This window comes from Parus major, chromosome 1, assembly GCF_001522545.3.
Source record: "Parus major isolate Abel chromosome 1, Parus_major1.1, whole genome shotgun sequence".
NCBI classification, from domain to species: domain Eukaryota; kingdom Metazoa; phylum Chordata; class Aves; order Passeriformes; family Paridae; genus Parus; species Parus major.
This window is the reverse complement of record NC_031768.1, coordinates 87,428,890-87,452,577: the sequence shown is the minus strand read 5'-3', so window position 1 is coordinate 87,452,577 and position 23,688 is coordinate 87,428,890. Positions and strand designations below refer to the sequence as shown.

At 47.2% G+C, this 23,688-nt stretch overlaps 1 protein-coding gene across 18 annotated transcripts; it reads right to left on the bottom strand.

Moving 5' to 3' along the window:
* Positions 1–474: 474 nt before the first annotated feature.
* Positions 475–23,134, bottom strand: ZNF384 (zinc finger protein 384). Of its 18 annotated transcripts, none has more exons than XM_015628271.3 (12): positions 22,896–23,051; positions 22,455–22,503; positions 21,350–21,539; positions 18,622–18,688; positions 18,236–18,476; positions 17,594–17,909; positions 12,667–12,747; positions 5,362–5,586; positions 4,530–4,712; positions 3,651–3,729; positions 2,672–2,830; positions 475–2,505 (listed from the first exon to the last, which is right to left on the bottom strand). In XM_015628271.3, exons 3-12 carry the CDS (start codon positions 21,400–21,402, stop codon positions 2,230–2,232), a joined length of 1,680 nt encoding a protein of 559 aa, XP_015483757.1. In that variant the 5' UTR covers positions 21,403–21,539; positions 22,455–22,503; positions 22,896–23,051; the 3' UTR covers positions 475–2,229. The 18 variants fall into 18 exon arrangements, with proteins under 18 accessions (XP_015483757.1, XP_033372920.1, XP_015483802.1 ...); XM_033517029.1 differs by having other exon boundaries at positions 12,667–12,744; XM_015628316.3 differs by having other exon boundaries at positions 18,622–18,692; positions 22,896–23,046.
* Positions 23,135–23,688: the final 554 nt, after the last annotated feature.

The following is a 23,688-nucleotide window of genomic DNA, read 5'->3' as shown; positions in this document are numbered from 1 at the left end:
AAATATTTAAACAGTGAAAACATGAAGCCCTTGCAGCAGGCTACCAATGGATTTTGTGTCCCAGTGCCTCAAAATCAAGCCAATGCATTTTGTCAACACAGTTCAAATACACATGAGTTCTTGGGGCTCAATACAGCCTAAATACATTGAAATGTCACCTGTGAAATGCAGGAGTCAAACCAGACAGCTCCGTCTAGCCTAACCTATGCACCTACCAAACACTCCACCCGTTTGCAGCCAACCCTGGTGACTGAACACAGAGAAAAAGGTTTCTGCCACAGGCTCCCCAGGTGCAGAGCTTCTCACTTTCCTTGTGCAAACGCCAAAGTGCCAAAGGCAGGGATGTGCTGCCCTCGCGCCTGCCCGCGCGGCCCCTCGGGACTCAGGGCAGCCAGAGGCTCCTGCAGGGGTCGGGTGCAGGGGGAAGGAACACACGTCACAGGGGCAGGGTGCTTGCAGCAGCACCTTCAAGGAGCCTTTTACACCAATTTATTTCTATACAGGGTGGTTAAAAAAAATAAAATAGAAGCCCCTATTGGTTGTTCATACAGAAGTCTGGGATTCTATAGGCTTTGGGTGGGTGACTGATTTTAAAACCCAACAACACATGCTTTTTTCCCTTGCCTTCTCATTCTCTTCCAAGTCAGCCTCCATGATCCAAAGAAACTAACAAGTAACACACAAGACTAGCAGTCATGTGGACCAATTAAAAAAAAAAAGAAAAAAAAAAAAAGAGGAAGGAGAATTGAAGACGAAGAGAAAGGGAAAAACAAACGAAGATTGAAAATAAAAATTCGCCAGGATAATGCGTTTTATAAACACAGAGATAGAAACAGTTACAGCAAGGACAGAGCGGGCCAGGGGTGGGGAATAGATATTTATATATATATATATATATAAATTCAAGGGGCCTTCAGTTTATTCTTGTTGGCTCCCCCTTCTCATTAGATTGGTCTCTCTGTGGGGATCTTCATCCCCTTCTCTCCACTGTCCACCTTTTGGGGATTCTCTCCCATTACCAGGGTCCAGAAGAGGCCACCACTGCCATGTGAGTCCAGCCCGTCTTGGCAAGAGGGAGCCTGGGAGAGCACTCTGGCAGGAGATGAGCAGGAGAAGCTAGCCTTTCCCTGCCTCCTGCCAGCTCCTTGAAAAGACTGGTCTATTCCTCCTCCTCCTCCTCCTCTTTCCCTTTGGGAAACTGGGGGCAGGACAGGTATGTGAGTGTCAGAACTGCTGTCATTCCACCTTTCAGGAAAGGGAGTAGAGAGAAGGGCGATGATTATTTTGGCAGTCTCTTACCCTCCCTCCAGTTGTTTTTTGGTTTGTTGTTGATGCCTGCAGGCTTTTCTGAGGAGGTGGGGGGAAAAGCAGGAGGGAGAGGAGGAGGAGTACAAGCTGCTAGGATATCATCCACAACAGGCAGGAAGAGCAATGAGCAGGAACCCACATTCCTACGGGGCCATCGTGCTGCTCAGACAGCTGGGAGAGAGAGGCAGCAGTCAGTTCAGACAGACTCCTCTCTATTGCTCTCCACCAGGGGAGGAGAAAGAACACAATACTCCACAGCCCTTAGGCAGTGTAGGCACCTGTCCATCCCAGAGAACATGCCTCACCTTTCCCCCCTCCACTGGTCTCACCTTCCACTGGGGAGGAGGTTTCTCCCATCCAGTCCTCGGGGCAGGACGAGCGACCCCTCCTCCCTTTCACAAGCAGGAGGGACAGGAATGGATATTTCTCTCTTAGACACTCAAGGCAATCCTCAAAGAACCCCATCCAGCTGTCAACCCTGCCACATTCTTCTGTGGCCTGCTAAAAACACGTGTCCAAGCCCCTGTATATACAAGGGCCATCTCTCCATCCCATCCACCATGCGTGCCTCAACACGCAACCCCGCTTCGTACACATCCTACAGTGAGAGAGAAGGCAAAACAGGGGCCTTTCTTTGGGTTTCAAAGGAGGGGCTCTTGCATGAGGAAGTGATCCCAGCACAGGAAAGGGGCTCTTGCACAAGGAAGCATCCTCCTACCAGGCAGGCTGTTGCACAGAAGGAGCACCCCCTTGAGACAGGCTGTTGTTCAAGGGACTGCCATGAACAGGGTTAAACGGCCAGAAGAGGCTGTTGCAGGAGGAGAGGCCGGAAACTGTTGCACGAGGAGGGCCGCTGCATACGCGGTGCCCCTGGCACAGGCTATGCACAAGAGGCGTTCTGCTCCCTGGGTTGAGGTCTCTCTAGGAGCTGGAGAGGTGCTCCACCTGGATGGCGCTGGTGCTGACAGTGAGGCAGATGTCCTTGTGATGCTCTGAAGTCTTGTAAGGAGTCAGGTCAAAGGAGCATTGGGGGGGAGGGTTGGGTTGGTTAGTGTCTCCAGAAGGGCCCCCTGCTGCCCCCCCGCCCTGCGGCTGGAAGTGCTGCTGCTGCTGCGAGGCCTGGGCTTGCGCCTGAACCACCTGCTGCTGTGGGTCAGGGATGTTGTGTTTCCGCATGTGCTTCATCAGGTACGTCTCCTGCAACGGGAAGAACCGCGTGAGAGGAGGGAACGACGCTCGTGAAAGACGAAGCCAACAGGGAGGGACACGGCAACTCGGGAGACTGCTCCCATTGGATCTAGAGGAGCTGCTCCCTGGGAAGTCTGACCACTTCTGCTACCCCCCCAGGGCAGCAAACACTCACCGAGGTGTAGGCCCGGCTGCAGATGGAGCAGGTGTAGACCTTGGCGTGTTTCACCGTGTGCGTAGCCAGGTGCACCTCCAACGAGGCAGCATCCGTGTACGCACGGTGGCAGTTGTGGCACTTGAAAGGTTTGTCTTTGTTGTGCTGCCGTCTGTGGGACTGGAGGGCGGCAGCAGCAGGGAGCAGAGAAAGCAAGCATGACGAAGGAATAAAGGGTTAATACTGGAGATGGCTTTACCTCAAACACTCCCTTCAAGTCAGGCCCCAAGCTCCTGAAGAAAGTACATCCAGCTTCTAGCATAGGGACAGAACTTCTCCCTCCAGCCCACCACACCTTCCCCACACATGCCCTTTCCTGTCATGCATATTAGGCACTGAAGAGCAGAGACTCTCAATGCTCCACAACCCCCATCTCCTCAGCTTCCATGCAACTCTCAGTCTTTTCCTGGTCTCTCCTTTTCTGCCCCCTATACATCTGCTCTCTGCATCCAACACCTTCAGGGCAGGATTTGCTTTAACTCCTTGCAGGTGTTTACAGCTCTTTGCTCTTTGGCACACTCTACAGTCCCCCTCCTCCAGGGTACTGCAACAGGACACACCATCTTCCCTATATCCCTACCCTTACGCCCTCCATTTCATTGTAAAACAAACAACAAACCCACCCAGATACACAGACTTCATTGGGTGTAACATTCTGCAAAAGTCTTGCCCCAGCTAAGTTAGAAAACTGCAAGACAGATGGGAGGAACTTCACTAAGGTCTCACTGCTTTCAAGTCAACAATTTCACATGGTGCAACTGTTTATGTGACTTCTTTGGGCCACTAGTGCCACAAGTCAGGAATCTCTTCCCTGCCCAGAGCTTCCATAGCTTTCTGTATTCTTTTATTCTCCTCCCAGCTGCCCCACTTGGTTCCACCTCCTTTACTACAAGCACCTCGCCAACCCCTGCTGGCTAGTAGGACACACCCAGCCCCTTACCTGCAAGTTGGAAAGCTGGGTGAAAGCCTTTTCACACCCAGGGTGAGCACATTTGTAGGGTCGGTCCCCGGTGTGGATACTGTTGAGGAAGAGCACAAACGGGAGGCAGTGAGCAGGCAGACAGAGCAGACTGCCAGGGCCTGCTGCTGCTGTGTGAAGGGGAAGATGTTGCCTCCAGATGCTGCTCTAGCTGGACAAAGAGAGCTCTGCCCAGCTCCCTTGTCCAGTTAGAAGTTGGAGAAGACAGGCAGTCAAGCAGATTTCAGAGTGACTAGGATTGAGGAGCAAGAGCTTATAAATGGCTGGACAGCTCAGCATGTGAGCTACCTAAAAATGTATTAGGAAGGGGTCAGGAGGTCTAGACTCCCTGCTCCAAGCTCAGAAATCTCAAATGACCAACCAAGAGGAATCTGTTCTCTTGCTTCCACAGTACCAAGACAGCAGCTCTGTTCCCTCCAGGACAGACACACCAACACTTTTCCTTTTAAGTAACAGGCTGAGTTTACCTACAGTGTTAATCTGTCCCTGTCCCCCTGCAATGCCAGGAGCAGCTTCCACACACTCAGGCCAACCCCCGTGGTGCCAGGCTGGGATCCCCTACAGCCAATGCCTCTCTCTCTATCGCTCTCTCTCTCTGTGCCGCCCGCGGTGCAAGACCAAGGATCCCCAGGGACAGCACGTGCCCACCTCAGCCCTGTCGTGGTCAGTGTCTCCTGCGCAGCCTCCACTCCGTCCACTCAGGTGGGTCACCTCCTTCTGGGGGTGCAGCCGGCCGCATTCCCCGCCCGCCCCCCGCATGCTTGGCGCGCGTGCTCCAGAGGTGCATGCCGGCAGCGCGGGGGGACCAGGGCCAGGCCCCCAGCCTCCTCTGGCCCTTACCGTGTGTGCTGCTGCAGGTGGGAGAGCTGGCGGAAGGCCTTCTGGCAGTAGCGGCAGGTGTAGGGCTTGGCCCCCGAGTGGATGCGGAGGTGCTGGGCCAGGTAGGATGTGTTGGCGAAGCTCTTGGAGCAGTGAGGACACTTGTGCGGCTTGACAATCGCCGTGTGGAGCTTGGAGTGGATCCTGCCGAAGAGGAGGAGGAGCAGCAGCAGTTGGACATGACCGCCATCTGGCTAGTGCTGATGGAATGAGGGCACAAAGGGGGTGGGACAGCACCACGCTATCTGCTACATGAAGGAACTCCAAACACAGCATGAGCTCTCTTGGTCTCAAAACCGTGCTCCCCTTGGATTCAAGAGACCATGGTCTGTCCGCACCGGGGGAGGATCCAGAGAGAGGAACTATAGAGCTTGGACTGAGGGGCATTGGCAGAGCTGTGTGTGGGAAGCCTACGGCTGAAATAGCAGGGGGGCTGCAAGCCTGGACTTGAGACGTTTGGCAGAACTATGCTGGGGTGACAGGGAACAGTCCTCCTACGCCCACTCTACTCTCACACTGACACAACCAGCCCTACCTCCTGTCAGAAAGCGTCACTCGGCTGCTGACACCTCTCCGGCAGAGCAGCGCTAACCTGAGCGCACCCAGCCCCTCACAGCCAGGGACCGATCTCACGTGTCCGATACCGCTACTGCCGGCCTGACGTGCGCAAGACCTGACCAGCCTGTGACAAGCAGCCGGGTCTCCCCAGGCAGGCGCCCACTGAGGTGCTCACAGCATGCTGGGATGACGGCAACATGCAGTGCGGAGGGCCCCAGCCTCCTCTGGCCCTTACCGTGTGTGCTGCTGCAGGTGGGAGAGCTGGCGGAAGGCCTTCTGGCAGTAGCTGCACGTGTAGGGCTTGGCCCCTGAGTGGATACGAATGTGCTGGGCCAGGTAGGAGCTGTTGGCGAAGCTCTTGGAGCAGTGAGGACACTTGTGTGGCTTTGTCTCCGTATGGGACTTGGAGTGGATCTGCATCTCCGACTTGGAGTAGAAGGTCAGCGAACACATCCGGCACCTGGGACCGGGGCGAGGGGAAGAGACAGTGTCACGTGGGGGTAAGCCCCAGTATGGATCAACTCAAACTGGATGGGATCTTCCACACTGAGTGAAGGGGCTTTTTCCCACTATGTGGTACTGGGGAGGTTTCACCCGGGACACTGCTTGGCTGTGAGTGCTCCAGTCCCAGGGGGACAAATTTAAACTGGGAACTGGTGTAACAGAACAAACAATACTTCACACAGCCAGACAAGTAAAGTTGTTGGAAGAAACCGACTGGCTTGCATGAGAGACAGGGCAGCACTTTGGAAATTTTCCAACAGCAATCCTGAGGGGATAGGAATAATTCCCAGACAAAACCCCCACTTTGTAAATCTATGATTTATTTCAGTCAAAAAAAACTTGAAATACCTGGAAATCCCAGGTTATAGTTTGTATTAGAAGTTAATTCCATGTACTGTGAAGTCTGTGAGAGTAGTAATGGCCAAATCCACTTAACTCTGCTCCCATTTTTAGAGAAGACACTCATATATTTAGGATACAAAATGCAGAGAGTAACAGCAGTGCTGCTTTCCTAGTGGGCCTCACACAGATACTCTGGATCTCAAATGTGGTACTTCATTGGTCTAGTGGGCTTTCATCATTTCAGTCTCACTGATGTGATGCAAAATGTTTTGTCTGGGCGTTTGGATCCATCTGTTCCCATAATGATCAGAAATGTATTTGTTAACACACAGACTCTGAACAAGAAGAAGCAGTTGGCATCGCTCTGCTACGGATGCTGCTGTTAAAAACTGTTCCTCCACCACGACACCAGGCTGTTAAGAGAAGCTCATACTGTTTTACAATTCAAGATGGTAAAAGCTTTTGTGGTTGATAATTTGACAGAGAGATAAAAGCTGCATCCAAGTTACTCACTTCTTCCCCACCCCCACAATGTGTGTCAAACAAGGGGCAGAGTTAAGGCTTATCTGAATTTAGGTTTTTCATTTACATTAAAGACAAAATACAATCTCCACATGTAACTTCTAAGGTCACATCTGAGAGAAGATGTACCAGCCCAAGGAAGTCCGGGTAACATTAATTCAACTTTCACAGTGACTTTGTCTGGGAATTTCCTTAAGCTTTATAGTGTTTACAAAACTGCTTGGCAACAAAAGTTCACAGGTATTGCAGGCCACAGAGAGCTGATCCTGCTCCTCCCCATATCCATCTCTCCTCAGGAGGATATTTCATTACATCTACTGTTGTGGCTCTGTTGGAGCCAGAAGCTTTATGACGTGTGCAGTCTGATTAGCGTATGTCATGTAAGCAGTATTTATCCAGCACCTACCTTAACTTCCACAGGCCCTTCCGAGCCACAGCTTGATTCCAGGCCATTTAGCTGGAAGCCATGCCTCCCTAGCAAGCACTCGCACACACACCTGTCATAACATTTCCCTCCTCTCCACTTTTGCTCTTTTACATTCATTATCATCTCTAACAGTTGTTCCCACGTGTCCTACCTTCATCTTTCTCTTAATCCATTTTAATTGCAAGCCCTAACAGAACATGCAAACTAAGTACATCCTTACATAAATCCTTCCTCATACACACACACACACACACACACACACACACCCAATTCCTTCTGGATTCAATAAACAGATGCAATTTGGCTGTTTATCCTTACATCTATTAAAGAATATAAGGAGTAAAAAGGAACATCAGCATTGTCTTTTTTAAAAAAGTAGCTCTTGGTTTATGAACCAAACTATCTCAAGTTGCACAGTTTGTTCCAGACTTCCCAAAATCCTAGACTTGAATAGAGCAAATGTATTTTGCAGTAATCAAGTCATACTTACAGGATGACGACTCTGTATCCTTGAAAGCACCAACCTTAGAAATAACTTTGAGGTGAAAACTGAACTGAAAAATACCTCTGAGCCCCCAAGTCCAGTTCCCTGCTAATGCAAGCAATTACAGCATAATCCCATGCTTGACTTTCAGCAAGCTCCCTCTCAGCAGATGCTGACTTCCATTACTCTCAATTGAACCCTGTTCCACAGCATTGGCCCTCTGATAAGGAACTGTTCAATAGAGAACAAGCTCCCAGTGTGATGCTGTGATAATAGGGCTCACCAAAACAAAGGGGAATAGCAGGTATCTTTCTTGTATACAGGAGGGCAGCGACTGTTCTTGCCAACAGCATGTCTAATTCTGAAGTCCATGTCCTCAACAATTACTGAAAAACTCACACAGACTCAGCAAACTTAAAGAATGATGGCATGTGGAAAATTTGCTTTGCAGGAAAGATTTGCTAACTCCAGTCAATGTAGGTTTGGACTAAAGATTAAAAGATAAACTTGGTCAATATCCAAATAAATCTACATAGGGAGAAAAATATCAATTACTAGGGGCTTATTTTATGAACAAGTAAGATATAACAAGGAACAACAACTGACACTAGAAGTGAAAAAAAGGGGAAACAGGCCTTTTCCAACCATGAAAATAATGCATCTTTGGAACAAGGCTCAGAGGCTACAACATGGCCCAAATCACTTGGCTCCTACCATTAGTATTCTGAGAATCCAGGTACCTTCCTGAGAGAAATACCCTTCTAAGGGCTTTGCTCTAGTTTAAAGAGAATGCTGGGCACTGATCTCTTCTGTGCTGTACACAGGATTTTATATTTTAAATAGTCTATTCTGTTCTGGAAAATTAATGAACTTTACCATGCCATCAAATCTGAGTAGTCCCATGCATTAAATCTATAGTGCCATAAAGCCATCAACTTTATCTTCCGTAACTTCTGTGCACCCTTATTGCTTTGCCAGGTATCTGCCTTCAGGTCAGAAATTTTCTAAAATAAACTTTAATGAAGAGAAACAGACTGCGTGTCCTTTTCTATTTTCAAAATAAAATTATAAAGAAGTTGTTTCAAAACCTGACTGGCACTTGCATGACAATGATAAACCTGATTATTAGCAAAAACAGGCCTCAACAACAATAAAAAAACCCCCCAAAACCCTAACCTACCTAAAAACCCCAAACCCAAAACAAAACCCTCAAATGAACAAACCAACCAACCCCTGTTGACTGAATTTAGCAGCTATATACATTCTGATATTGTTTTTCAAACAACACTTAGAATGAAAATCTTGCAAGAACTCATTTTCTAATCATCTAATTAGCATCAACCCTGAGAGAGCAAGAATGTTATGCAGCATTAACAAATTCATGAGCCTTATGAGTTAAAAAAAGCCATGGAATATAACAGAAAGCTGCATTTCAGAATTTTATATTGTGTGGTATCAGGCTTTTTCAAGGGAAGAAATGATCCATTTAATTAAGGGCTTCGCATTCTGCCTCAGACAACATCAAATATTAAAGGGGAAGATGCAATCAGCCCTCTAGTGGGCAAATATGGATTCAAAAAAATGTTAAATCTATATGGATAATGAGAACATCCCATCTGACACTAGCAGCGTTTCAGTATTCTACTTCAGTGACATTCTGGCTGGGGAGAGGAAAAATAGGGAGTGCTCCTTGCTAAGCATGAATGAAACACTATATGAAGTAATTGATTTCTACCCCCCCTCTGTTTAATATCCATTTTTAATAGTATCCCCACTGTGCTTCTAAACTACCCCTCCTTTGGCTGTATTCTTTCTGACAGCAAGAAACAGAAATGACTGCAGCATTCCCATTGATGGTGTGACACAACATTCCCTGCAGCTGCTTGTTATGGCTCTGAAAATTCAGACAGCCTTGGAGAAAATATCCTTAATAACACAGAGGTTCATATCAACAGTTAAATTAGCAGTCAGCCATATGCCAGAGATCAAAAGTAACCCCTTCCAATGTTTACAATGCTTTCTTTTTTATAGGAAATAAAGACATTCAGAATATGTTCATGTTAGACAGAGACACTCTCAAAAATCATGAAATGCCAGTAAAAGGTGGATGTATGAAAGTCATCACAATGAGTCATAAACAAAATGATGCTTACAGCAACTAGACTACAACTCTGTAGCACACAGTGCTGCATTTTTTTCCACTTTTCATGGAATGTTCCGCCTCATTCATCAGATGCTGTTAGAAGATAAAATACCATCTGAAATACCAGCTCATAGTAAAATTTGCCTAACATGGTTTAACAGCCTTTTTCAATCAAGTGCTTAATTGATCAGTATCATAGTTGTGAAAACTATGTAAGCTTTTACATGGCTTTGAGAATTCAAATTCCTAGTATCTACTGAGAGTAGTCTTACAAGTTAATTGAGTCCTTGCTCCTTCTGTTAGGCTACAAATACAAGTTAGACCATCAGTTAAAATAAAAATTGGAACAGGAAAGTCTGAAATTAGACTAGATGATATGAGTAAGTTTAGGCTGTCAGAGTCAGCAGTTCATTTAGCAGGGAAGGAAACGTCCTGCCTTTTCAATGCAGAGTTAATGAAGTTAATAATGCAAGCACAGCATAATAATGGATGCACAATTCATGATAAATGCTAACTTGACCCTCACACTCCCTTCCCCTTTTTTTTTAAGCTGAAGTTAAACACTTTCTTGTTAATATTTTGTAAGAGGCGAGGAGAGGAAACAAAACCAACATCCAAGATACACAGGTACAGTACACTTGAGCAACACACAAATAAAGCCAGCGAGTATGAAGATGCCAAATAAAGGCACAGGAATTGTACCTCTGCTTCCACACTGGCACACCCAGCATCAGCTCTGATTCAGAAGCCAATGCTGTGCTTCCACTGAACAGTTCATGCTGCTGGTGTGCCTAACAAATCTATCAGCTATGCTCAGAGATCTTGGTCAACTTGCTTCCACAGTCCTTTAGGTACCTGGAAAGGTGGCTTGGAAAGGCTGCAGAAAAGCATACTCTCATACATGAGTCTATATATGAGTTTAAAATGCTCTCATGATATGGCACTTTCCCAATTCTCAGATTTGAGGACATTTCTGCATTTTGTTCATTTTTCCAAGTGACCCTAAAAATACCTGACCCAGAATTTTGTGGTATTTCAGCATACTTCACAAGTTGTCTGTCTTCTTTTAATGACTCAATCATTTATGCTTTAAACAGGTGCACCTTAAACCTCTTCTGTCACAGTCTCACACTGGGAGCTTTCATGGTGTCACTTAATTCCTAAAAGTCTTTTTCAGTCATTGCTTTCCAGTATACTGCTCCTCCATACTCCTTATCTTTAGATCAGACACATTCAATACTCCAACAAGACACTTCTGTGTGATACTGTTTTCCATTGTGTCCAAACATCTGGACTGCAATCCCTGGCTGCTGAAGACATCATGCTGTCCCAAAAGGCTAAGTCTTCCATGGGACTGTATTAAAAAATATTTTTCTGAACAATTAACAGCCACATAAAGATTTTTTTTTTTTGCAGCTATCCACTAGTATTGCTTTCATCTTTAGGTTATCAGCCATGACTTTCTGTTGACCTCCAAATCATTGAACATCAAGCCTAAGACACTGTCTACCAATTTCTGAAATCAGTCACCATTAGCATAAAAGACCAACAAAACAATAAGACACAATAATGTGTTTCCTAGTATAGTGATAACATGCAAGAGCAAAAATTAAAAGAATACAAAAGGCCCATTAGAAAGCACTAGGAAATTTGGAAACACCAGGATTAAGGTCATCCATGTCACCATAATTTGGCTCTGCAATGCAGGTGCACTCTGATACAGCCTTACTGACTGTTTCCACAGAACTGTACTCTTATTATGTTGCACAGACACATACTTAACAACCGGGCATTCAGTTTTCTGTATCACTACTCTGGACAGCCTTAAGCCTCCTCGACTACATGCAATTCCAACCTTCTGAAGCAGATCACTCATCTCCTGTACCCACCACAGAAATATCAGTGCTCCATAAGCACTCATTTACCCCCACAATGTCCCTGTTCTACTTTTTGTAAGGGAAGGGAATCACAAAAGACACAGTGAAACGCAGTAAGAGAGACATACCCACTAATTCCAAGTGGCCAAACTGGTATCTGTGACCCCTTTCTTTCTTTTAAAGGAGAAGTCCTATTACATATGTTCATATCACTGCCCCTATAGATTTCTATGCTACTCCTATGAGATTCAACACCTCTGCAAAGCAAAACAGGGTCTGACCTGTAACAGAGGAGTGTTCAGTGATAGTGGAGGTTACGGTTTTGGGAACACCAAATGTTAATTATTTCAGGACAACTCTCTATGGTAATTTGAGACAAATGCAAATCCACTGAAGACTGGACCTAACTCGTACTTGCACACACTTGAAGGCAAGATTATCTGTAGGGTTGTAGGATACCACAGCAATCTGTGGCAGAGGCAAGTGTAATCAACAGTTCTTCACACTAGCAAATGCCTTCCCCAGACCGTCCTCCTCAATTCCACAATCCCATCTCAATGCATTTTATTTTAACAGAGCATTCCTTTCAGTTTGAGCAAACATGCAGGACTCTGACAGGCTGTCATGCACCAATAACTAATCAAGGATGGTATCAAAGTGCATTGACTCAATAGGGCCAAATTAAGGTGTAACCAGGTAAGAGGCGCAAAATACAGTTTTAAAGCTCCCTCTCCCCCAAGCTGAAAATGTGATTGTCCTTATTACCCTGCACACACTCATTCCATTGACAAGTAACATGCCAAAATTAGAACTTGTGACTGCAGAACTTCTCCTGTCAATTCCTTGTTTGGCACTATGAGGAACAGCCAAGGAAAAGCACATACATAGGTGCACACACACACAGAGTTACAGTATCTCCGCAGAAGGGAGAGAACTTACCATGACACAAGGTTTTACCTCATTATACCCTCAGGCATGTGGCCAGTCAAACTGTCATTTTCTAAACTCCAAGCACTGCATTTATATACAAAGCAAGGATTATGTGTACAAACTGCATGTGTATATGTTAATGTGCATATGCAAGTCTTCCTTAAGAGTTCTGAGATCGTAAGCCAATTCCAACCAATCTGGAAAAGGGGTAAGGATCTTAAAAGTCAACACAAGTCTCAAAAATATGCAGCTGAGGAAAGAAGAGAGACTCTCTTGGAGTCCTCTGCTGAGGGAAAGGCTAATAAGCTCACCCTTGATTAGACATCAGAGAATCCACACAGGAGAGAGCCGCTGGAAACCAGGCATCATTAGTTCCGCTGCTCACGGAACTACTTGTTAAAAAAAGCAAACAGAAATTCCAACGTGTGGCATCATACTGACACCCACGTTGGTCATCAGCAATCTTAAAATCCATTGCACAGACCTCTGCCACTGCAGCTAAGATGATAAATGACAGCAACAATACTTTGTCACCTTTTTCTAGCCTAAGAGGGAGATGAGGTTCTTTGCCGGAGGAGGTCACATTCTTATGCTGACATCAAAGACATGGCAAAATTTAGAAACACTGGGTTTAATATTTCTAGGCTTTGGAGGGAATGTGGTCAAACTTTCTGCCTGACACTTCAAACTTAACTCCCCCTTTGCCCTTAGCCTTCTAGCCCAGAGCAATCCCCCCTCCTGCACCAAGGCCCAGACCCGAGCTCTTTATCCACAAGCCCCAGCCTCTTGATGCTGTACTGCAGGGGCTCTTCGCTATTTCATTCCCTCAATTACCTAACACTTATCTCCTCTCTCTCATGCTTCTGTTTGTCTGTCCACATCCCATACTCTTGTCCCTCTCTGTTCTGCCAGTTCTAGGTATCTCGTTTTCCAGCACCTAGCAGGTCTGGTTCTTTCCTCCACCCCTCAGTCTTGGCTGTTTATAGCTTATTCCTGTACTAGCTTCTCCCATCTCTCCCTTGCAAAGAGGCTCCCCATCACATCCTCTGCTGCATTCCCTAGTTTGTAAGCTCTTGTCTTTTCTCTCCTCCTTTTTGATTCCCATCTCTACCAAGTTTCCAGATTTCCTCAACACAAAGAGGTCCAGTCCCTGCTCATACCTCATTCTCATCCCTACCACATTTGAACCAAGCAGGGTCTTGTTACGCCTTGCCTTTGTGCCCATCAGAGGGAGAGGTTACTGTCCACATGGAGCAGGAGAAACAGCTGACCTTGAAGGAAAAGCATGTCTGGCCCTTCAGTGCAACTCTAGAAGATGCTTAGAGCTGCAGAAAAAGTAGATATATAGTCCAGCCTCACACAGAAACAGAGAGAAGTTAGGCTGTATTTGTCTCCTCTGTGGAGATGGACTGTCTCCTGAGTGCCTGGAGTCATGCAAGACTCAAGAAGCAGCAAAGAGAATATAACCTTCACATATTTCAGCCACCAAACTATAAATCATTTCAGCGCATGCTTAACAGATATTTTCCAAGCTTAAAACTGGCCCAATTCAACAATATTGTCACAGACATTTGTGGCTTACAAAACCCATAGCCACTTACATACAAATTGATTCAAAACTATGGGAAGTTCACCAAACAGTAATGACAAATCCAGTAAAGGGAAGAAAAAACAGGCTTAAAACAAGACATGTTTGAGAAGATGCCCACCTACTTTGTATTCAAACGACTGGTTCCACTTGTGTCCATAATTTGTCCCTTAATGAGGGTCTCCATCCAGCTTCCTCATCTCCTACAGCTCAGTTTACTAAAGCTTCTGTATGCTTTTGCACCTTAGACTCATCTCAGAAATTTCCTATGTCCCTCAGCTGATTATTGTCTCCCAGCCTCCCTGCTGTTCCCCAGTGAAAGGAAGGAAAACTCAAAACTAGAAGTGGAGAAGACAGAGCTTGTTGATTACACTATGACAGTGAGGCCCTTCTCAAGCTGACAACCTTTCTGTTGGTATCTGAGGCTCCAGAGCACAGCTTGCAAAACTATTCCAGACTGAACTGGTATTCATCCTAGATTTTACTTAATACCAGAGCCTAGTAATGCCTATACAGAGCTCTCTTCCTCTTACAAAGAAACTACTTAGAGAGCTGTCAAGAGAAGCAGAATTGATGATCTGGCCCAGAGCGGCTGAACCACTTCATCAGTCTTGTCTACCGATCACATCACAGCCCAGACTTCTAAAAGTGCACAGGTACAGGCACCACACCAGGACTAAAAAACAATCCTCCTGTATCCAGGACCCATTTGCTACCTTTTCCTCAGCACTTACAAAGCACTGGGAAGAAGCCATGTCTTTCTAGAAGTCTTTTTTCATCTTTCTAGAAGGACTCTTGATGCTGATCTCATTTTCCAAAGAAAAAGCGAATTCTACAAAGATGTCAGGGAAGATTAACAAAGAGCTGGCGATGAATCCAGCTAAGACTGAAGTGACATTACTCATGAAGGAAAATTCTTCACAGGACTAGGTTAGATGCTGTCCCCTGCAGGTGCAAGCATTCTTCCAGCAGCACAACGCAAAGTACCAAGGACTCTGCCAGACTAATCCTAAGGACAGACGTCAAAGATCTGCAAAGTATTGCCATCACTAGCAAAAACCTCAACACCTTTGCTTACAAAAAACCCCCTAGTCACAGAGATTCTTGCGCCACTAATTCACTTCTGGAGATGATACAGCACTAAAACAGCTGCCATTTGCTGGAGCAGGCATCTCTACATTTAGCAGAGAATGGGATGAGCTGGAGTATACACATCAAGGTTTATGCTCCAACACCTTCAAGATCTGCCTGGCTGTGCTGCTCACTCAAGGCCTTGCTCTGTCTTCTTCACCACACTAGGAATCAGGAATTACAAATTATTAGCCACCTGCCCAGATGCTTGTGACAGGAGAGCTCAAAGGGCTCAAAAACAAAGCTTAAAAAAATAATTAAATTTGACAAAATAATCCCAGGCTTTAGGAAATTAAAAAAAAAAATAAATAAAAAAATCAATCACACTGATCCATGTAGTACAACTCCTTCCAGGAATCTGAGTATATTATTCTCAGTGTCTCATCATGGGAATCAGTGAAATCATACAAACGTAGTCATCTGAATGCCAAAACCAACTCCTCCTCCAGCCTGAGAAAGAAGCAGGAGTAGATGAACCTCACCCACAGTCTTAATTTAGCAAGCATATGTCTGCATACTGTGGTGACGGGAACTACTGAAATCATCCTCTAGAACACAGAAGGATCCCAGTATTTCTCAAAGTTTTAACTTGTGAGTCTATTCATATGCATATTATAGAGAAATGATTTTACTATGTTTCACAAAGGTTTTCTCTCCAACAGCTTCAAGAAAAGATAGCGCTCTCCTTTATTTTTCCAACAATCATTTTTAGTTCCAAACTTGCACAGGGAATGCATCATCCAAGGAGCAGATCTCAAGGAGGGCAGAAGTACTCCTTGGTGGCAATAAATCTCAATTTAGCTCTCTCACACCTAAGCACTGCTCAGAGGAAAGCCTACTTGGGGTAGGGGCTAGTGGAAGAGGTACCACACTCTGACTAAACATAAAGAAATCTTAAAACATAAAGATATTACATGTTCCCACATATACAGTCATCCGGTTTTTTCCCTGCAAAGCCTTTTTCATGAGCTGGTACACAGACTATGCGTGTTCATAAAGTTTCTGCTGAGTCACTCCACCTGGTCTTGGGCATTTTTTTTTCAAACTTACAAGTAAACAAGGAGCTATAATTAAAGCCCTGGTTCAGCTTTAATTCTAGTGTTCATTGCCAATTGTGTCCCCTGTAAATACATATTTAACAACCTAATTAGCAACCCAAACTGTAAGCAGCTTGAGTAGTGTGGAACTGTGGCTATGGCCCAAAATAAATGGTGGGATTACAAACAGCAAGCTACCTACCTAACACTCCCACCCTTCCTCACCATACGCTGATTATATTTTCAAAGCAGAAGAACTGGGACATTGGCTAAAGTAAAAAGGCTAGTTTTGTACCCATTTAGCTCTAGTTTTGTACCCATTTAACTATTTTGATTAAAAAACATAAGTGTTAAAAAAATGCTACAGCTAAAAGTGAAAAAATGCCCGAGGTGGGTGCACAGATTCTGTGTAGATGCCTTCATATTCCTATGGCTTAATTCCAGAAAGATAACTAAATCTGTACCAAAACAAAGAGCATCTAGGATGATAGAAGAAAAACTGTTTGATATGGGATGCTGGGCACATTATAGGAAAGTGAGAAGTCCTAGGGATCATCTTCTATTTCTGTTTCAATTTGGCTACTACTTCGCCTCTTATTTATCTTAATCATCTGTCAGAAACACTTATCACTGAATCACCCATAAGCGCTCCTGCTTCCCGCCTAAGACAGACCATCACATTTACTCCCTACCACTTTCTGCTCTGTCTGGTTCCCACCTTTTCTGAAACACCCACACTGCTTATCCTCTGGTTCAAATATTCCCTCCTACCTTATCTCTCTCCTCACCATCACTCGTAAACTCAAGCCACATCCCTCCAAGCTCAGAAACCCGACCTCAGGGCTCAGAACTCTCCTCCCTCTTATCTGATACACTTAGGGTTCATAAACACCCTTATATTTAATTCAGAAACACATTTTTTTTTCCCTTGTTTTCTTTGGAGTGCTGAGATAGGAGATCACATGGGGCGATACACACAGGAGCAGACACTATCACCACAGTTCACTTCCAGCTCTGTGTGTCTCCAGTTTGTAGTCTTTACACTGGACAGACTGGAGTTTTAACTGGGGAGCACCCAGGTATACCAGGGCTCCCAGCTACACCAGAAGTGCTCCAGCTGTACCAGACAGCACTGCACTCTGCAGTACAGGAGCCAAACTACCTGGTTGTGCCATCAGGGATACAGTTTAGCCTCCATAACATCCTGGTCATTAACTAACCTAGTAACGTCAACAACTACATATTCAAGAAATCAAGACTGTCCACTAAAAGGAAATCCTTAGTTTTGGGTTAACCCATCGGCTTGTAAATATTCCTAACCAGAAAGAAAACTCAACTCCTTCTGCAGCTCAAAGATTCTCTACTCAGGGACCCTCTAGGTACAAGGCAGAGATCTCTTCTTCCACATGTAACCCTCTGAAGGGTTAAGTACACCCCCATCCCCATGCAACGTTACAGTCAAGGTTTAACCCCACTCCCCACCTGTATGTCTTGCCATCCTTGTGCTGGTCCTCATCATCTTCGTTTGTCAGCACAAAGGGGTCGCTCATCTCTGGCAGCCCCGACTCCTGCAATCGTTTCTTCTTCCGGCCCCGGGGTGGTTTGGGGGCAACTCCCCCAGCCCCTTCAGTGAGGGTGGTTGTCCCTTTCTTGGACAGGTCTGGAACCACCTGCAGGGCTGCCTGGGAGCCAGGGGGTAGCGCAGAGACAATCATGGGAGCTGAGATGGGAAAGGTTTGGGCAGAGGCGGCTGTGGTCACCAGAGAACCTGACGGGGAAGTTATCACCAGACCAGGACCTGCAAACAAAGGAAGGTGGAGGAAGTCAGTTATTACATCTCCAATTACGCCCAACCTCCTTATCCCACAGAAGCACCCACTTTTGACTACAACACAAACACAAGGGTAACTTCCTCTCCCAAAGCTCCACTGCTGCAAGTCAAACTTCCATAAAGACGTGGATGTATGGAGTGCTTAGAGATTCACAGTGAAACCACACCAAGACAGTCCACATCATCAGTAAGGCTAGGAATAACGTACAGGCCAATAAAGCTTCTCCAGGACCTCTTTTTTCCCCATCCCACATCCCCCTTGGTACGCTGCCAAAGCCTTTGGAGTGCCCTACCTGCTGTCATGAGCCCAGCAGACTGCACTGGTACCACGGTGATGTTCTGAGTCACAGGGGCTTGGCTGTGTGGTGTCAGCTGCTCTGGCTTGGTGTCCGAGTCCATGGAGATACCAGTGGGCAGGGCCACAGAGGTGGGGACTGTCAGCAAGGCAGGGTAGTGGGGGGGAGCCAGGCTGCAGCCCTTCTCTGTGGGCAATAGCTGCTCCTTCATCTTGTTAATGAACATGGTGTTCTCAATCTACATGGGGGGGAAGGACAGGTTTTAGCATATCCTGGCACAGCTTTCCCCAGCATTTGGCTGAGCAAGAAGTGCAACAGAAACACTCATTGTGCATAAACTTCTAACAGGAAGCAAGACCAACGTAACAGGTTGAAGATCTTACCTGTCCCGAGACGGTGGGCACTGCTGGCCAGAAGTACGGGGAGGAGTTGAAATGAGATTCTTCCATCCTAGCTGGGCACAGGGGGCAGGAAGAAGGGGGAAGGGAAGAGGAATGAAGGACAAGGAAGACAGACAAGACACACACACACAAAAAACCCATTAAACCCAAAGAGTCTCCAACATGGAACTGACTCAGTCTAATGCTCTGACAGTTCCTTAATCTCCCCAGTCTTTCTTGAGCAACTTCTCCCCCGTTTTGAGCTATCTGCCCAAATGAAAAATTTATTTTCAGGGGAAAAAGGTGCCTATTATTCCCATGGGCCTGGGTCCACCTGTAATGCCCGCTTGCCCGGTAGTCCTCCATGCAAAAAACAGGACTGACTAGAAACCCAGAACACATCCGAATTTTCCCAGTTGTCATCCACCCAAGTACATGGAATAAATTAAGTCTGTGCATCTGCAACCAGGCAAATACAGATGAAAACTGTTTTTCACCATCAGACAGCCTGACCCCACAGGCAGTGAAAATTTTGGACCTTGCCTGTCCCTCCACCCCAGCTCAGCACTAAGGACTCAGATGCAGGAAAGGGACATTAGCATTATGTTACACAGGAAGAAAGACAGGCAGAGAGAGGGAAACAGACTTGCCTAAGTTAACAAGACAGCCACAGCAGACCAAGAAGTCAAACTCAGGGCTCCTAACTTCTTCCTGCCCACCCCAGCCCCACTCTTGAAAGAAACAGAAAAATATCATTCAATATTCCTGCTCTCCTCCAATGAGACTAAGCAGTAGGAAAACAGCCTGATTCCCCTGCTCCTGAGATACCCTATTTCCAAGTGAGACCATGTCTCAGCTCTCCACTGCCCATTTCCTTACCATCTTTGGGACAAGATTCTATAGGACTCTGTCCCCAACCAAGTGCCCACTGCTTCATCTCAACTCTCCCTGCATTCAGAGGACCAGTCGGACACCGAAAGAGAGTCTTCTGAGAACTGAAGTATAATCTCTTTGGGAATACCTGACAGAAGAAGCACTTTCCTTTCTAATCCTTACATTCTTCTGTGTAATACCATTAGTGGACAAAGTCTGTTACACTTGCAAAAACACTACTCAAAACCTGAAGAAATTAACAAAAGAATATTTTCTGATATAGAAGATACATCTATTCCTAAACAAATATGGCAAAAGTGGTAGGTAAAAACTATGCTCAGAATACATCTGGCAGAGAGTGCAACCACTGTAGGTTTTCATGCAGCTACCTGCAAACTGCCCCACTCCTATTTCTGTTATGGTCTGTCAGTGGTCTAACAGTTACACAATATTGTTTCTGAAAAGTCTATCTCAATCATCAGGGGAGCTCAGAGGCATAGCCCCAGTAGCATGAAACACTCACATTACAGAAGTATATCAGGACAGAATAAATACATGTGGAATTGCTGTGTGTGAGCCAAAATGCAAAGATAATTTTCCTCTATGTGGAGAAGCAATATTTAAATGAACCAAATTACCCGATAATTTTGTTTTTATGAATTGCTCATGCAACAGCAAGGCCAAGTACTCCTGCCTCACTCACTCACTGCAAATCAACCAATAAACACACTTAAGGATAAATTATTTACCTTACATTGGTGGCATGCAGTCAGACTGCTCGCTGCCTGACTGAATTACTCTGGATTTACACTGCTGTGATTCAATCAGAGGCTGATGGGGCAAGACTCTTTACCTTCCTTCCTCTGCTTTCTTTTCTGAGCAAAATTAATTATTAAGTTCACTGCCCACAGTACAGCCCTATGCATTTAGTGCCTAATTACATGTTTTTTTTCTTCCACAGGATGGGCACATATGAGGAGATAACACATCCTTGGCAATTGAGCACCACCTGAACCCAGAGGGGCATTTTGTTTGGAATTTCCAGGTTTGGAGTTTTTTGCTTAGGTTTGGTTTTAGTTGTAAAATAAATAAGCCCTTATTTGCTTAGCTTCCACGTCAAAAACACTGAAGTGAACCCGATTCTCCAAAAACATATAAAGTCTCATATAATAATCAGACACATTTTCCACAGAAACTTTGTAATAGCTCACAACTCCCTTGGACACAACTGCAAACTTCAGGAGTTAAACAGAAAGATGCCAATTTAAGAAAAAAAAACACCAAAAAACAAAACAAAAAACCCTCACAACAGCTTTCTTATTTAAAAATAATGAAAGGCAAGTCCATTTTCAGATTCCAAAATCCAGCCTAGAAGAGGCCAGGACACTCAGTGGCTGCTTGTGTCCATCTTGTCTTCCATCAGAACTTCACAGAGAATCTAACTTTTGTTTGCTCAGTTTGCAAAGTGTGCAAGTCAAATACAGCTCTTACTGATTCTTCAAAGGATGGCTACGCTGATTTCATTAGACTCCCTCAGAATCCACCTCCCCATCAAAAAATCTTCATGCTTGAGCATATTATCTATCAGGCCTCAAACTTCTGGCTTGAAAGGCTGAAATGTGATGGAGTTATAAGAATGTGGAGGAAAAGGAGAAATGGTGTAAAAGTTGAAGCTTTCATGCAATTTCACTAGCAAGCCAGTCTTCCAAAGGCAGAAAACAAAGGTAAGATTCCTCCACCAACCTACTGTGCTAGTGCCCAGAGCTGTCCCTCCCCTACCCCATTTTTAGGCTAAAAGAGTATTTTGAAAACATGCACCCCTATTTGCAGCCCCCACTTAGACGCTGCTCACACTTACTTTACCAGAACTCTGCACGTAACCCTTCCAATTGCTCTATAACTACCAGACATGGGCTGGAGCTTCAACCCTGTACCACAGCACGCTCCCACTGCAGGGCCTTCATCATCCCAGCTTCCACAAACAGGCCAGAGATGGGACCTTCTTCCTATTCACCAGTCTAGTATCAGACAGATGTCAACGTACCCTCCTGATATAAACCAAAAACACTTTCTATGTACAGACCACAAATGTACATGCACCAAATAAACAACCGAGTGAACCAGAGAACTCACAAGGGACAAGGGATCTGGAGTTTAGATCTCACAGAGTACTTCACAGAATCACATACTTAACGTGCTGGATTTATACTTCTTGGCAGGTCACCACTTTAATCATAAACAGACAGATAAAAGCACGTGCAAGTATACGCTGAGGTAGAGGCTGTGTTTCTGGAAGGCACAATCAAGGTTGGATACGCAGGTATTTAATCAGAGGTTGACTTTTAAAACGGGTTTCTTTATTCTCCAGATGCCTGGCTTTTATCTCCTATTCGGCACGGAGTTTTCAGTCAACAAAAAGCCCTGAGTGTAACGCTCGGGAGCAATTTAGACTGTTATTTTATGTCTGCCCAAGATCTTTGTTCTGTGACAAGGAGCTTTTAGGCTTAATTACTGCAAAATACTGAGGATGCTGAAAGCCACGCAGGCTGTTAGATCAAAAGCAAAAACGTTTCCACGGAAGTCATAAGCACCAAAAAGTTCAAATGCTGTTACACCTTTAGAACAAGCACATTTGAACACTCATCGGGAATATCCCAAATGAACCGGACAGAGTCCTGGATCCCAAACCCGCACGCTAGAGACAGAACTTTGGTGCCGTTCCCCGACACTTGTGTAGCCTCCACCCCGACTGAGCGAGCCTCTGTTGGAACAGGTGCCTGGCAGAGAGCATACCCTGCGCCTCAGCTCCTTCCAGGCGGTCAATCCCTTCTCCCGCACCCTGGAACTCCAATGCCTTCACGCCCCCAACTCCGGGACCCGCGGCCCATCCCATCTCCTCCCACCCCGCGGCAGTCCCCGGGGCAGGGGCGGGGGTCACTCACGCAGCTCCGAGAGCTCCTTACCCCTCTCACTCTCCCTCCTCTTGCATTTCTCCTCCTTCCAGGGCCGGCTCTGCAAATAAACCGCCTCGGTTACCGGGGCGCCCGGGGCCCCGCATGGCAGCGGGCGGCGCTCCGCAGGGCCCGCGGGCCGGGGCACCCCGGCCATACGCGGGCCAGGCGCTCCCCGTGGGGCCCGGACCCACCTCCCCCCGCGGCGGCCGAGGGCGGGGCCGGCCCGGAGCGCGGGTCCCCCGTGGCGGAGCCCCCGACACCGGGACAGACGGGCGGGCGGACGGACAGACAGACAGACAGCCCGCCCTCCTCCATTTCCGCTTCCGGATCGCCCCGGCCCCGGAAGTCCCGCTGCCCGGCCCCCCGCCTGCGGTCCCGCCGCCCCGCACGTTACCGGGCTCCCCCCCAGCGGCGGCCCCGGCCCGGCTCCGGCGGCGGCGGCCTCCTCACCGGAAAGACAGCGGGGAGGAGCTTCCGGGTCAGGGGGCGGGGCGCGCCCCGGCGCTTCCGGGTCGCCAAGAGGAGCGGAACGGCGTCATCAGCGGTTTCGCTTGAAAACGGGGCGGCGGAGCGGCGGCGGCGGTCTGGGGGAGGTTCCCCGGGGCGGGGGCACCGGCGAGGTGGCCGCGGCCGGAGGTCGGGGCGGGGGCCGGGCGCGCGCGCGCGCTTACCGGAAGCGCGGAGGGCGCCGGCGCGCGGGGAATCCCGTGCTGGCGGAAGGGCGGAAGTGGCTGTGGCGGGCGGGCGCGCGGCGTCCCCGAGCCCGGCCGCCAGGGCCGCTTCCGGCCTCGCGGCGTCACGTGACGCGGGCGGACCGGGGATGAGGGGGAGAGGAGGCCGCCCTCATGAATATTCATGAGCCACCGGGAGCAGTAATTCGGCCGCCGCCTCTCGGTCGGCGCGGCATGGGGCTGGTCCAGAGGAGTTTTCCTGAACGCTGTGCCTGCCAGCGCCTGGGACGGTCCCGGCCCGCCGCGATGCTCCAGAGGAGTTGTCCCCAAGTTTGGCTGCCAGCGCCGGGGACGGTCCCAGCCCGCGCTGGCTCGAGCGTTTCCTGGCACGCTGTTGAACGTGTCTGTCCTGCTAAGCCAACAGAAAGGGCTTCCCGCGAGCTGGTTTTGTGCCAGAATGGGCAAACTGGACCATCTCATTCCCTGGCGGGAGCAGGAGGGCGAGGCCGGGCGTGGAGGGGAGCAGGGGAACCCCGCTCCCGCAGCCGGCGGCTCCGTGTAACCTCACCGAA

What these genes read in the sequence shown, in the direction of transcription:
- ZNF384 (XM_015628271.3), bottom strand. Translation starts at nt 21,402, where the DNA reads ATGTCTGGTAGTTATAGAGCAATTGGAAGGGTTACGTGCAGAGTTCTG. An exon ending in TGCTGGGCTCATGACAGCAG is followed by an intron (nt 17,910 to 18,235) that starts GTAGGGCACTCC and finishes CTTTGTTTGCAG; the next exon opens with GTCCTGGTCTGGTGATAACT. An exon ending in AAGGATGGCAAGACATACAG is followed by an intron (nt 12,748 to 17,593) that starts GTGGGGAGTGGG and finishes TTTTTTAACAAG; the next exon opens with TAGTTCCGTGAGCAGCGGAA.